The following is a 14,018-nucleotide window of genomic DNA, read 5'->3' as shown; positions in this document are numbered from 1 at the left end:
GAGTGTGTTCACAATAAAAATATTAGAAAAATAAATTATATATTTTATTGTTTATAAAAACACATAAGAGCCGGATGCAGTGGTACATGCCTGTAATTCCAGCAGCTGGGGAGGCTAAGGCAGGAGGATTGCAAGTTCAAAGCCAGCCTCAGCAATTTAGTGAGGTCCTAATCAATTTAAAATACCTTGTCTCAAAATAAAAAATTAAAAAAGGTCTAGAAATGGGACTCAGTGGTTGAGTGCCCCTGGGATCAATCCTTGTTACCAAAATAAATAAATAAAACCACATGAGAAAAATTTTTTACTTTTCAAGAAGGAAAACAATGACAACCAGATTGTCTGTGAAACTTTGCCTCTGGAATGCTTTAAAAGTTTTGTTGTTATTGTTGTTGTTTTTCCTGTATTGACTCTGAATGCAGCCCCACCTCAAGCCAAGGTTAGTTTATATTTTCAGTATTCTTTCCATCCTGTTTACAAAGCACTAGGACTTTAACTTTTTTTGAAATAATAGAACATGCTGTATTAACTTTGTTTCCTTTTTGATGGGTTTCCTAGAATGGTATAGAATGGGAATGTTGTAGAGATGGTATATCTGGATTTCAGCAAAATAATTGAATATTTCATATTAGCTTGTGGACAGGAGGGAAATCTGCAAACAAGACTAGTATAGTTAAGTGGCTTTGCCAAGTGATTTACTCACTGTGTAAAAGGACTGATTAATGGTTGATTTTCATCATGAAATGAAAAGAAGTGTGTCTTCAGCTTTGTCTTATGCACTAATTTTATCAGTGAACTTGATAGGAAGGTAAATGCTTTGTTTAAATCATGTGCAGATTACAAAACTGGATAGGGCATAGAATATAGTTATTGATAGAATATGTATCATTAAAAGTAATGCCAGGATGAATTAAAGCCAAAACAAAAGGTTGTCTATGTGAAACAGTATAAATTTGTATACCTACTATCAGAAAACTGAACTATTTAAACTCAAATGGAGTAAATATTGCATTTGATGTAAATTGATATGGGATTGTTGTCTGACTCTAACCCTCATTTTAAATAGTAACTCTTAAGTCCAAAATTACCAAAATAGCTGTAGGCTTTAAGAATAAAAGGGTCTGAAATGTGGGATTTGCTGATAAATTACATATGGCATGTAAGGAAAAAAAGTCAAGGATGAATACACTATCATTGGCCCAAGATGCTGAGAGTAGCAGATGCCATTTACTGAAATAGATAAAACTGTGTTGGATGAATCTGGAGGATGAAGGAAGTTAGGAATCAAGAGCTGGGCTTTGGGCAACTGTGAAGTATCAGTAAAGGGTTTGAGTAAGCACTGAGATATGTGCATCTGGGATTCACAGGAGAAGTGAATACTAAATCTTCAGTATATTCCATTGGTTCTCCAGCAGGGGTGTTTTTCTGTCCATTTCCCCTTCTCCCCAAGGATATTCTCCAATTTCTGCAAACATTCTTGATTGTCACCTGTGTGTGTGTGTAGGTGCTACTGGGATCTAGGGGCTAAATGCCAAGGATTTGCTACATATCCTACAATGCTTAACATCCCTTCACAACAAATAATTATCAAGTCTAGAATGTCAGCAGTGCTCAATTTTGTGTATTTAAAGCAATCATTTTGGGAGAAGATTTAGATAGAAAAGAAAACAGATAGGGTCAATGAGGAAGAACCAGTAAAGAGAAGTAAACATGTAAAGAATGGCCCAGTGGGTAGGAAGAACTGTAAGTTTGATAATCGGTTAGCCAACTGAAAAATGTTTGAAGAAGAGAAACTGATCAGTTGTGTCAGGCTGCTGATAGGTATATATGGAAGAACACCAACTTTTTCATTGTGAAAGTCTTTTGATTTTGACAGGAGCTGCTTTGGAAAATGGAGACAGTAGCCTGAATGGAATGATTTTAAGAGATGATGGGAGGAAAGGGAATGGAAACAACTTTTGAGTTTTTCTAGAAAGAACAACTGGTAAATGCTGATGGGATTTTTTTATTGAGAAGAGAGAAAATGATGATCCAGCAGAGGGAGGATATAATTTTAGGAGCAATAATTGTTTTGAGGGATGCGACTGGTATAATGTAAAATTATTGACTATAAATGGACAGTTCATTTATAATAAGACACATTTTAAAGATAAGAATGTAAGTGACGGGCTGGGGATGTGGCTCAAGCGGTAGCGCACTCGTCTGGCGTGCGCGCGGCCCGGGTTCAATCCTCAGCACCACATACCAACAAAGATGTTGTGTCTGCCGAGAACTAAAAAATAAATATTAAAAAAATTCTCTGTATCTCTCTCTCTCTCCTCTCTCACTCTCTCTTAAAAAAAAAAATCTTAAAAAAAAAAAAAAAGAATGTAAGTGACACTATGATAAAGAAAGTTTCCGATTGCTCTTACTTTTTCAGAAAAGTAGACAGCCAACTCATCAGCTGAGAGTAAGAAGGAGTGAGATTTTGGAGATTACAGAAAAGGGGAGAGAAAAGGAGACAGTGACTGGGATATATCACTGGATTGACAGGAATCACCAAGGACCCATCTTAGTTTCATAGTCATGGAAACTAAAAATTTGCTCCCAAGATGTGGGTAAAAATTTGCTCCCAAGATGTAGGCTCTTTATTCACCCTACTGATTGTTTCTTTTGCTGAGAAGAAGCTTTTCAGTTTGAATCCATCCCACTTGTTGATTCTTGATTTTAATTCTTGTGCTATAGGAGTCTTATTAAGGAAGTCAAGGCCTAATACAACATGATGGAGATTTGGGCCTACTTTTTCTTCTTTTAGGCGCAGTGTCTCTGGTTTAATTCTTAGGTCCTTGATCCACTTTGAGTTGAGTTTTGTGCGTGGTGAGGAATAAGGGTTTAATTTCATTTTGTTGCATATGAATTTCCATTTTTCTCAGCACCATTTGTTGAAGAGGCTATTTTTCTCCAATGTATGTTTTTAGCGCTTTTGTCTAACATAAGATAACCATAATTATGTGGGTTTATTCAACATTAAAAGAGAATAAAATCATGGCATTTGCAGATAAATGGATGGAGTTGGAGAATATAATGCTAAGTGAAGTTATCCAATCCCCAAAAAACAAATGCCAAATGTTTTCTTTGATAAAACGATGCTGATTCATAGTGGGATAGGGAGAGGGAGCATGGGAAGATTAGATGAACTCTAGATAGGGAAAAGGGGTGGGAGGGTAAGAAGGGTTATGGGGGTAGGAAAGACCCAGGTGGAATGAAATAGGCATCATTACCCTAAGTGCATGTATGAAGACACAAATGGTATGTATGACTCTACTTTGTGTATAAACAGAGATATTAAAAATTATGCTCTATATGTGTAATATGAATTGTAATGCATTCTGCTGTCTTATATAACAAATTAGAATAAATTTTTTAAATGCTTAAAAAAAATGGGACCAGTGAAACGTTCAGCTTCTCACATCAAGTGTGGCCTTAACTAGGACTGGAGTTTTGCTAAGCGAGTATAATATTTATATACTGAACTCCCTTACCCGACTATCTCTAATAAAACTAATGGACTCTACAGGCCCCAATTTAAAGCCAGTCACTTCCCAGGTGCACGGGATTCCATCCCCTCACAAGACATCTTTACTGAAATTCATTATGATGAATCATGAAATCTAATCCAGAAAGTAGGGAAGTAAAGAAATGAGGGTTTGGGACAGCTGTGAGATTGAAAAGTCAGTAGAGTTGGGAGGTCTCAAGAGGCCAAGGTATCATTGGAGGGAGAACAAATGAAAAAATAGGAGTAGGGTGCTTGAAATTCTGATTCAGTCATTCTAAAGGTAAGATGTGGGATGTGATCAGGTAAATGAATTTGAGTGGAGAATAAGATCAATGAAGGAGGATAAAAAGAAAAACAAATGAAAGTCTATCTCTTTGAATATTAAATTAATTAAGAATTATTATTGGAGTTAGTAACAATGACCATACTTAGTGACTAAAAGGAACCAGCACTCCTTCAAGACTTAGCAGATTCCAGATGAAAGTACTATATTAGTGTAAATTTATGAGGTTGATAACAGAACTGTAGTTTTGTAAAAAAAAAAAAAAAAAAAATACCCTATTTTCTTTTTTGTACTACGGATTGAAGGCAAGTTCACTTTACCTTTTTTATTTTTTAGTTTGGAACAGGGTCTCACTAAGTCATTGAAGTTCGACTCGAATTTGTGATCCTCTTACCTCAGCTTTCTAAATTACTGGGATTACAAGCATACAAAAATGTCTCTCTTCTTGGGAAAGACATACTCTGAAATATTTAGGGGTACAGGGCTGTAATGTATGAATATTCAGAAAACAAATTACACATATGCATGAGTGGGAGAGGGAGGGAAAAATAAAAATAATAAAGCAAACACATAAAATGTTAACAAAATAGGTAAATCTGGATAAAGAGTACATAGTGTTCCTTGCATTCTTTTTTTATTTTTTAACTTCCTATAAGCTTGAGGTTTTTTCCCAAGAAAAATGTTTTGATAGGAGTGATGTTGAGAGAGACACAGGGTGATCATGTTAGCTAAGATATTGGACAATTATATCCTGTGCAGATTATATACATTTTCATTCTTTCAAAAACTTGTATTTTTGCATCAATTTGGTTATTTTGTACCTTATTTTTGACACAGTTATGTTTATTTTTAATTCTTTTATGTTATCACTATTGGTTCCCATAGCTATATTATTTTATTCATATAACTTTGTGGTTCTGTCGAACTTAGCCATCATTAGTTTTTGCAAGGCTCTCATGGCACCAGTCAGATAACCTGAAAGTCTGGAATTATTCTTTCTTTGTATTTTTTTAAAATTAAAACCAGATTTATTAAGATATAACTAACATGTCATTCAGGTATACAGTTGAATGGTTTTTAGTATGTTCCCATTCATTTTCATAGCATTTCATCATCCTGCAAGAAACCTGGTATCCACTTGCCCCTCCTACTTTTACTCCAACAACAAATCTGTTTGGATTTACAGATTTGGCTGTTGGGGATATTTCATATAAATTCAGTCATTTGATACATGGACTTTTATTACTGGTGTCTTTCTCCTAGAGTAATGTTTTCAAGATTCATCCATGTTGTAGTGTGCATCAGAACTTCATCTTTTTTATTGCCAAGTAATGTTAGTTATATGGATAGTCTATATTTTATTTAGCTTTTTATCAGTCAGATAACATTTAGATTATTTCCATTTTTGGTTATTATGAACAATGCTATGAACATTTGTGTGCAAGCTTTTGGGTGAACATATATTTTTATTTCTCTTGTTTATATATCTAGGAGTTTAATTGCTGGGTCATATGGTCACTCTGTATTTACTCTGAGGGAACCATTAGACTATTTCTGTACATTGCCACCAGTAATGAATGAGGGTTTATTTTTTCTGCATCTGGTCAAACATTTGGTATTACCTATTCTGTTTATAGCATCTTAGAGGATGTGAATTCAGCTTTTGTTTTATAAATCCCCAAAATATGATCAGTTCTCACTAATAAAATGATTGCTACCCTTTTCTAGCAGTAAGCCTGTCTCCTCATTAAATGTAGAACATATAAATTCAAATAAAATTATTTTATAAATATATTACAAATCAAAATAAAATAAGAAAATGTCTTTCCTTTTTCCATTTCTTTGTTTGTTCTTCAAAATTGTTTTGAGAATATCAAGAGAACCAACAGATGTTGAACTTTAAAGTTTATAAATTTTGTTTTCCTTGAGTTGTGGGGTCTCACTATGTTGAGCAGGCTGGCCTCCAATTCCTGGGTTCACACAATCCTGGCTCAGCTTCCCAAGTAGCTAGAACTATAGGCATGCACCACTGTGCTCATCAAGCTCATGACTTTTAAGTACCTAGTCATATATATGTTCCCTATCTGGTCCCTACCCCCAAAGTCATCTGTAAGAACTGATGCCATTAACTGTTGCCACTTTAGTCTTCCAGAGTACCTTGTTCAGGAACCTTTCTTCACCCTCACCCCTGCACAGAGCCCATTATTTGCCTTCTCTTGGGGAGTTCAGAGCTTCTGTTAGTATTAGTTTACCACTAATAGATTATATTAGATTTGTGGACTCTGCTGAGTATCTTTATTCTTTTTTTGTTTTTGTTGTTTTTATTTTATTTGCTTATTTTTTTATTATGTATGTCAAGGAGTGAACCCAGTGACTCTCATGTGCTAGGCAAGCACTCTTCCACTAAGCTACAACCCCAGCCCTCTTTTATTCTTTATCATACTTTCTACAGGAAAATGTTTTATTTTTTTTCACATCACCAACACACAAATTGACTACTTTAAAATATAATGTGATTACAAGTTGGTGACTATGTCCATGAGGAATGTTATTTAACCTGGTATCAAAAAAAGTTTTATGTTGACTTAATAACCACCAGCATGTGTTGCAACTTTAACAAAGGATTGTTTCCTTTTTTATAAACCACAATTTTAATGTTTTAAAATTGTTTTATTATAGTTGGAAAACTAGAGATTGAATTTAATTTTGAAAATTTATCTATATATATGTAATATGAATTGAAATGCATTCTGCTGTCATATATAACAAATTAGAATAAAATTTTAAAAGAAAATTTACATATATTTTTTAAAGGAAAGTAGAAAGGAAGAAATCGTACTTATTATTTGGTTTTCTGTAATAATGGGGAGATGATCTTAGTTTCAGTTCTCCTAAGAAGCCAATTTTTTATATGTTTGAAATCTGCATCCACATTTCTGGAGTGAGTTATGTCATTTCTATGTCCTGACTGAGTTTAATTTACCTTTAAGTAATAAGCATGATAGAGGATTGGATTAAAATCAATCAATCTGAGAATGATTAATATGTGGATTTTTAAACCCCAATTATAGCAGATACAGATTAACTCAAAAGTATTTCATGCACTATTCCCTCAAATTCATGTCATTAGAAATAAATCAAAGGTCAGAAAGATGAACCATATAATGGTATCTTAGACAACTTCCTTTGGGGAAAAAAATCCTACAAAAATAAGCATAGTATCTTTTCTTACCACCATTTCATTGGAGTTTAGGAAAAATTTCAAGATTTAGGTTTATTTTTCTCCTTTCGTTTTCCTTTTTAATGGCTTATTTCTGAGTTTTCAGATAGGAAAAAAAAAAACCTATTGGCAGTTGCCAGAAGGTATTCCTTAGGGTTACTTTGCTAATGTATCAACATGACAACACAGACTGGGAATTTGGGTCACACCTGCCTCAGAGGCCCATCAGCCAGGAAGTGTTATAATAGGTATTCTTTCTGCACAAAACTAATTGTGCTTTCATGTCCATGGTATTATCTTTATAGAGATTTCTTGTGCCTAAGTCCAAAGTTTTAACTTGACCTGAATATTTCCAGTTGACATTCTCTTTGCTGGTTGGCATTCTCTTTGTCAAGGGGATATGAATTTCTCCCTGGTTAAAGAAAAAATACACACTGTAATTTTGATATCTTTTTGTGTTGAATTCTTACAGCTCTCTACTCAAGGAGATGCAAGTCAAGTGATTGGGCCTCTTACTGAAGGTCAGAAAAGAAATGTGGCAGTGGTGAATTCACTGTATAAGTTGCACCAATCTGTAACAAAGGTAACCTTTCTTTTTTGTTTTAATTGATTATTTTGACTTAATTTCAGGTTCTTCTGTTCTTGTCTAAATGTATACAACTTACAAAATATTTTTTTTGGAAAAGAGTACAATGAAAATGTCATGATTATAAAATAAAATGAGACATTAACTCTTTAAACACTTTGATTATGACCTATATTATTTACATACATTTTATCTCTAATAGTGAGTTTAAAATACATGAAATTCAGTCCCTCAAGTTAATCAAATTTATTGAACAAATTATTTAAGGGCAAATCATATGTGTTTCATACTTTATTGAAAACCATAATTTGATACAGGTGGTAATAAGTACATAGCAAAACTAATAACAGAATAAAAACTCTCAAGCCCTCCAACATGTCAGAAAGTTCTAATATGACTCAAAAAGCCAGGAAAGATCTGTGTTAAAAATAGCAAATTTTTAAATATTATCACAGTTGACTACTTGCAAGTAGATATAATTTATGTTATTTTTCAACAAAAGCACTTAAAATAGTCAGCTAAATTTTACCTTGTTTGCCTCCATATACAGTCCTTCCTCAATATCCATTGAGGATTGGGTCCAGGAATTCCCATCCTACCTTACATGGATACCAAAATCCATAGATGTTCAAGTCCATATATAAAATGGTGTAGTATTTGCATATAACCTATGTACATCTTCCTATGTATGTTAATCAGTTCTAGATTATTCATAATGCCTAATATAGTGTAAGTGCTACGGAAATAGCTGTATGGTATAGTTTAGGGAATAGTGTCAATAAAAAGCCTGTGCATGTTCAAAACAGATGCAGAATTTTTTCCCTAATATTTTTGATCTATGATTTATTGATTTCATGAATGTGGAACCCAAAGGTATGGAGAGCCAACTCTATTATGATTAAAGTGAACTATATTCTTTGTTCCTAGAAAAACAGTGTTTTTTACTTCAACCATGATTTTCCAGTAGCTTGAGTTTAATTATTCTCTGTAGACCATTTTAAAATACCTTGTAAATAGAATGATAAATATTTAGAAGACTTGAAGAAAGCTAAAGGTTAGGTGTTCTTAAAAATTTGAACTGCTACTAGACATGGTGACACTTGCCAACTACTTGAGAAGCTGAGGCAGGAGAATCACAAGTTGAAGGTCAGCCTGGAAACTTGGTGAGACTCTTGTCTCAAAAGAAATTTTAAAAGGCCTGGAGATGTGATTCAGTGTGGCCCTGGATTCAACTCCCAGTACTGAAAAAAAAAGAAAAAAAAGAAAGAAAGAAAAATCTTAAATTCTTAAATTGAGCTTTAATATGCTAGTTTATATTTTAGAATAGCCATGTGACATTATTCATTTGTTTAAAAAATTTAACATTCTCTAATCAGCTAAGCATTTCTAAGAATATGAATTTCAACATACTAAACAAAATAATTTTAAAACGTTAACAGGTAAATCTCAGAAAAGTAAAATTATCAAAAACATTCAGTGATGTGTAATTCTGTTTCCTTACTCATTTCTCTAAAACACCACAAATAAATTAATGATTATTCTGTTTAGCCTAATTTAAATGTATTTATTGATATTTTGTGTTGATTTGTAAAAACGGAATATTTTATATTTATGTTTTAAAGATTTGATCAAGAGTCAGCCTAAAGGAAAGTGAATATTTTAAAAGAGATAGTAAATATGGCTTTATTCTGACCTTTTCAAGTTAAAACTTTACAATGAAACCTTTTTAAGGCAAACAAAGGAAACTAGCTGCTGATATTCTTAATATTTCTATTATTTGAAGTATGTCTTTGCTTTATGTATGTCAAAACATTTTTCAATTGAGTTTTAAAATCATGTGTGAGGTAGTACTATGAAGTAGTGATGATATTTTAATGTAGCTTGTGGAAACAGCTTTGTTTTGTTATGATCAAAATTAGTATTTGCAAAAATAAATGACATAAGCAAAACTGTAACTGGATCAAAAAACCTCATTCTAGGTGGTTTCCAGTCAGAACTCATTCCCCGATGTAGCTGAGCAAACTATAATGTCAGCCTTAAAGGTAAATGAATTTAATTTAATATTTGACTTTATATAGCAAAGTGATTTTAGAATTGTTTGGCTGAGTAGGAGAATGCTATGTTCTTAAAATAATCAGAATTACATATATGTAAATATATTTAAAGTAATATGTTGGATGATTATCCTAAAAACAGAGGATACAGGTGTTTGTATTTTCTAGAATTTAAAAATAGATCCTTTTGTTATCTGCAGATAGTGTTCTGCTTATGACAATTGTATATACAGATGCAAGAGTTTGACCCGTATTTACTGTACTTATGGTAGATATTATCCTAGTTCTTCACCAGGGTTACATTGATAATATCTGGGAGATCTTTAGGGTTGTCATAACTAGGGTTGGAGTGCTACTGGCATCTATCAGTGGCGACCAAGGATGATGCTAAATACTGTGTAATGCAAAGGACATTCACCCCAACAACAAAGAATCATCTTTCCCAAAATATCGGTAATGCCAAGATTGAGAAAACCTACTTTAAAGTGTAGGGCATAACATCATGGTACATGCCCATTTTTAATATAATTTAATATCATTTTTAATAATGAATATATTCCTGTTCAAATAATTAGGAAGTTTACTAAAAAGAAATGTTGGTATGAGATTCAAAGCATTTGGTAACACTTTTAAAAACAAGTTCACTAGGCACTCTGGTGCACACATATAATCACAGTTATTGAGGCTACTGACACAAGAGGATCTCAAGTTCAAAGCCAGCCTCATCAACTTAAGGAGACCCTGTCTGAAAATAAAAAGGGCTGGAGATATAGCATAGTGGTGAAGGACCCTGGGTTTAATCCCTAGTACCAATATGCACCCCCCCAAAAAAATAATAAAACAAGTTATTCATTCTTTTTTTCAATTAATTTTTTAAATTTATATATGACAGCAGAATGTATTGCAATTCTTATTACATATATAGAGTACAATTTTTAATATCTGGTTGTATACAAAGTATATTCATACCAATTCAATTCTTATTATACATCTAGAGCTTAGTTTTTAATATATCTGATTGTAGCCAAAATATATTTACACCAATTCACGTCTTCATACATGTACTTTGGATAATAATGTCCATCATCTTCCACCATCATTTCTAGCCCCATGCCCACCCCTGTTCCCCTCCCACCCCTCTGCGCTATCTAAATTTCGTCTACTCCTCCCATGCTCCCTTTCCCTACCCCACTATGAATCAACCTCTTTATATCAGAGAAAACATTCGGCATTTGGTTTTGGGGGATTGGCTAACTTCACTTAGCATTATCTTCTCCAACTCCATCAATTTATGTGTTTTATACTTTATTGAAAACCATAATTTGATACAGGTGGTAGTAGTTATATAGCTAATAACAGAATAAAAACTCTCAAGCCCTCCAGATGCCAGAAAGTTCTGGTATGGCTCAAAAAAAGGAAGAAACTGTATGAAAAATAGCAAATTTTTAAATGTTATCACAGTTGACTACTTGCAAGTAGATATACTTGATTTCATTCTCTTTTATTGCTGAGTAATATTCCATTGTGTATTTATGCCACTTTTTTTATCCATTTATCTATTGAAGGGCATCTAGGATAGTTCCACAGTTTAGCTATTGTGAATTGTGCTGCTATAAACATTGATGTGGCTGTGTCCCTATAGTATGCTCTTTTTAAGTCCTTTGGGTATAGACTGAGAGAGGGATAGCTGGGTCAAATGATGGTTCCATTCCCAATTTTCCAAGAAATCTCCATAATGCTGTACCAATTTGCAGTCCCACCAGCAGTGTATGAGTGTACCTTTTTCCCCACATCCTTGTCAGTACTTATTGTTGTTTGACTTCATAATAGCTGCCATTCTGACTGGAGTGAGATGAAATCTTAAAGTGGTTTTGATTTGCATTTCTCTAATTGCTAGCAATGATTAACATTTTTTCATAAATTTTTGATTGATTGTATATCATCTTCTGAGAAGTGTCTGTTCAGGTCCTTGGCCCACTTATTGATTGGGTTATTTGTTTTTTCGGTGTTTAGCTTTTTGAGTTCTTTATATACCCTAGAGGTTAGTGCTTTATCTGATGTGTAAGGGGTAAAGATTTGCTCCCATCATGTAGGCTCTCTATTCACTTCACAGAATGTTTCTTTTGCTGAAAAGAAACTTTTTAGTTTGAGTCCATCGCATTTATTGATTCTTGATTTTAATTCTTGCGCCAAAGGACTCTTATTAAGGAAGTTGGGACCTAATCCCACATGATGGAGATTACGCAGGTTTAATTCCTAGGTCCTTGATCCATTTTGAGTTGAGTTTTGTGCATGGTGAGAGATAGAAGTTTAATTTCATTTTGTTGCATATGGTTTTCCAGTTTGTGTCCACACCATTTGTTGAAGATGCTATCTTTTCTCCAGTGCATGCTTTTGACACCTTTGTCTAATATAAGATAATTGGATTATGTGGGTTAGTCTATTCTGTACCATTGGTCTACCAGTCTGTTTTGGTGCCAAAACCATGCCATTTTTGTTACTATTGCTCTGTAGTATAGTTTAAGGTCTGGTATAGTGATACCACCTGCTTCACTTTTCCTGCTAAGGATTGCTTTAGCTATTCTGGGTCTCTTATTTTTCCAGATGAATTTCATGACCGCCTTTTCTATTTCTTTGAGGAATGCCATTGAGATTTTGATCAGAGTTGCATTAAATCTGTATAATGGTTTTGGTAGTATGGTCATTTTGATAATATTAATTCTGCCTATCCAAGAGCAAGGTAGATCTTTTAAGTACTTCTTTGACTTCCTTCTTTAGGGTTCTGTGATTTTCATTATATAGATCTTTCACCTCTTTTGTTAAGTTGATTCCCAAGAATTTTATTTATTTATTATTTTTTTAGGCTATTGAAAATGGGATAGTTTTCCTCATTTCAAAGGATTTGTCACTGATATACAGAAATGCCTTTGATATATGGGTGTTGATTTTTTTATCCTGCTACTTTTCTGAATTCATTTACTAGTTTCTGGTGGAACTTTTATTAGAGTCTTCTAGGTGTATAATCATATCATCAGCAAATAGTGCCAATTTGAGTTCTTCTTTTCCTATGTGTATCCCTTTAATTTCTTTCATCTGCTAATTGCTCTGGCCAGAGTTTCAAGAACTATGTTAAAAAGAAGTGGTGAAAGAGGGCATCCCTGTCTTGTTCCAGTTTTTAGAGGGAATGCCTTTAATTTTTCTTCATGTAGAATGGTTGGCCTGGGGTTTAGCATCAATAGCCTTTATGTTGTTGAGATATGTTCCTGTTATACCTAGTTTTTCTAGAGTTTTGAACATAAAGGGGTACTATGTTTTGTCAAGTGCTTTTTCTGTGTCTATCGAGATGATCGTATGATTCTTTAAGTCTTCTGATGCGATGAATTACATTATTGATTTCCATATGTTTAACCAACCTTTCATCCCTGGGATGAATCCCACTTGATCATGGTGCATGATTTTTTTGTATTTGATTTGCCAGAATTTTATTGAGAAGTTTTGCATCTATGTTCATTAGATATATGGTCTGAAGTTTTCTTTTCTTTTTTCTTTTTTTATTTTATTTATTTAATTTTTTTTGATGTGTCTTACCCTGGTTTTGGAATCAGGGTGATATTGACCTCATAGAATGAGTTTGAAAATGCTCCCTCTTTTACTATTTTCTGAAATAAACTGAGGAGTGTTGGTATTAGTTCTTCTAGGTCTTGTAGAACTCGGTTATGTATCTGTCCGGTCCTGGGCTTTTCTTGGTTGGTAGACTTTTGATGGCATCTTGTATTTTGTCACTTGAAGTTGATCTGTTTAAATTGTGTATATCATCCTGATTCAATTTGGGCAAATTATACAACTCTAGAAATTTGTTGATGCCTTTGATATTTTCTACTTTACTGGAGTACAAGTTTTCAAAATAATTTCTAATTTTCTTCTGTATTTCTGTAGAGTCTGTTGTGATATTACCTTTTTCATCCCATATGTTAGTAATTTGAGTTTTCTCTCTCCTTCTTTTCATTAGCATGGCTAAGGGTCTGTCAATTTTATTTATTATTTCAAAGAACCAACTTTTTGTTCTGTCAATTTTTTTTAGTTGTTTCTTTTGTTTCAATTTCATTGATTTCATCTCTGAATTTAATTCCTGACTTCTACTGCTTTTGGTGTTGATTTGTTCTTCTTTTTGTAGGGCTTTGAGATGTAATGTTATGTCATTTATTTGTTGACTTTTTCTTTTTTTAAGGAATGAACTCCATGCAATGAACTTTCCTCTTAGAACTGCCTTTATAAAGATTTTGATATGTTGTATCTGTGTCCTCATTCACCTCTAAAAAGTTTTTTATTTCTTTGATCTCTTC

At 33.3% G+C, this 14,018-nt stretch overlaps 1 protein-coding gene across 1 annotated transcript in view; it reads left to right on the top strand.

Annotated features, from left to right (window-relative positions):
* Cog5 (component of oligomeric golgi complex 5) overlaps window positions 1-14,018 on the top strand; it is a 300,246-nt gene that overhangs the window by 244,607 nt on the left and 41,621 nt on the right. Inside the window, exons 15-16 of the mRNA XM_005319450.5 lie at window positions 7,508-7,618; window positions 9,601-9,663. Coding sequence (XP_005319507.2) covers window positions 7,508-7,618; window positions 9,601-9,663 — 174 coding nt within the window. The remainder of the gene's footprint in view (window positions 1-7,507; window positions 7,619-9,600; window positions 9,664-14,018) is intronic.

This window comes from Ictidomys tridecemlineatus, chromosome 2, assembly GCF_052094955.1.
Source record: "Ictidomys tridecemlineatus isolate mIctTri1 chromosome 2, mIctTri1.hap1, whole genome shotgun sequence".
NCBI lineage: Eukaryota > Metazoa > Chordata > Mammalia > Rodentia > Sciuridae > Ictidomys > Ictidomys tridecemlineatus.
This window is presented reverse-complemented; position numbering and strand designations above follow the sequence as displayed.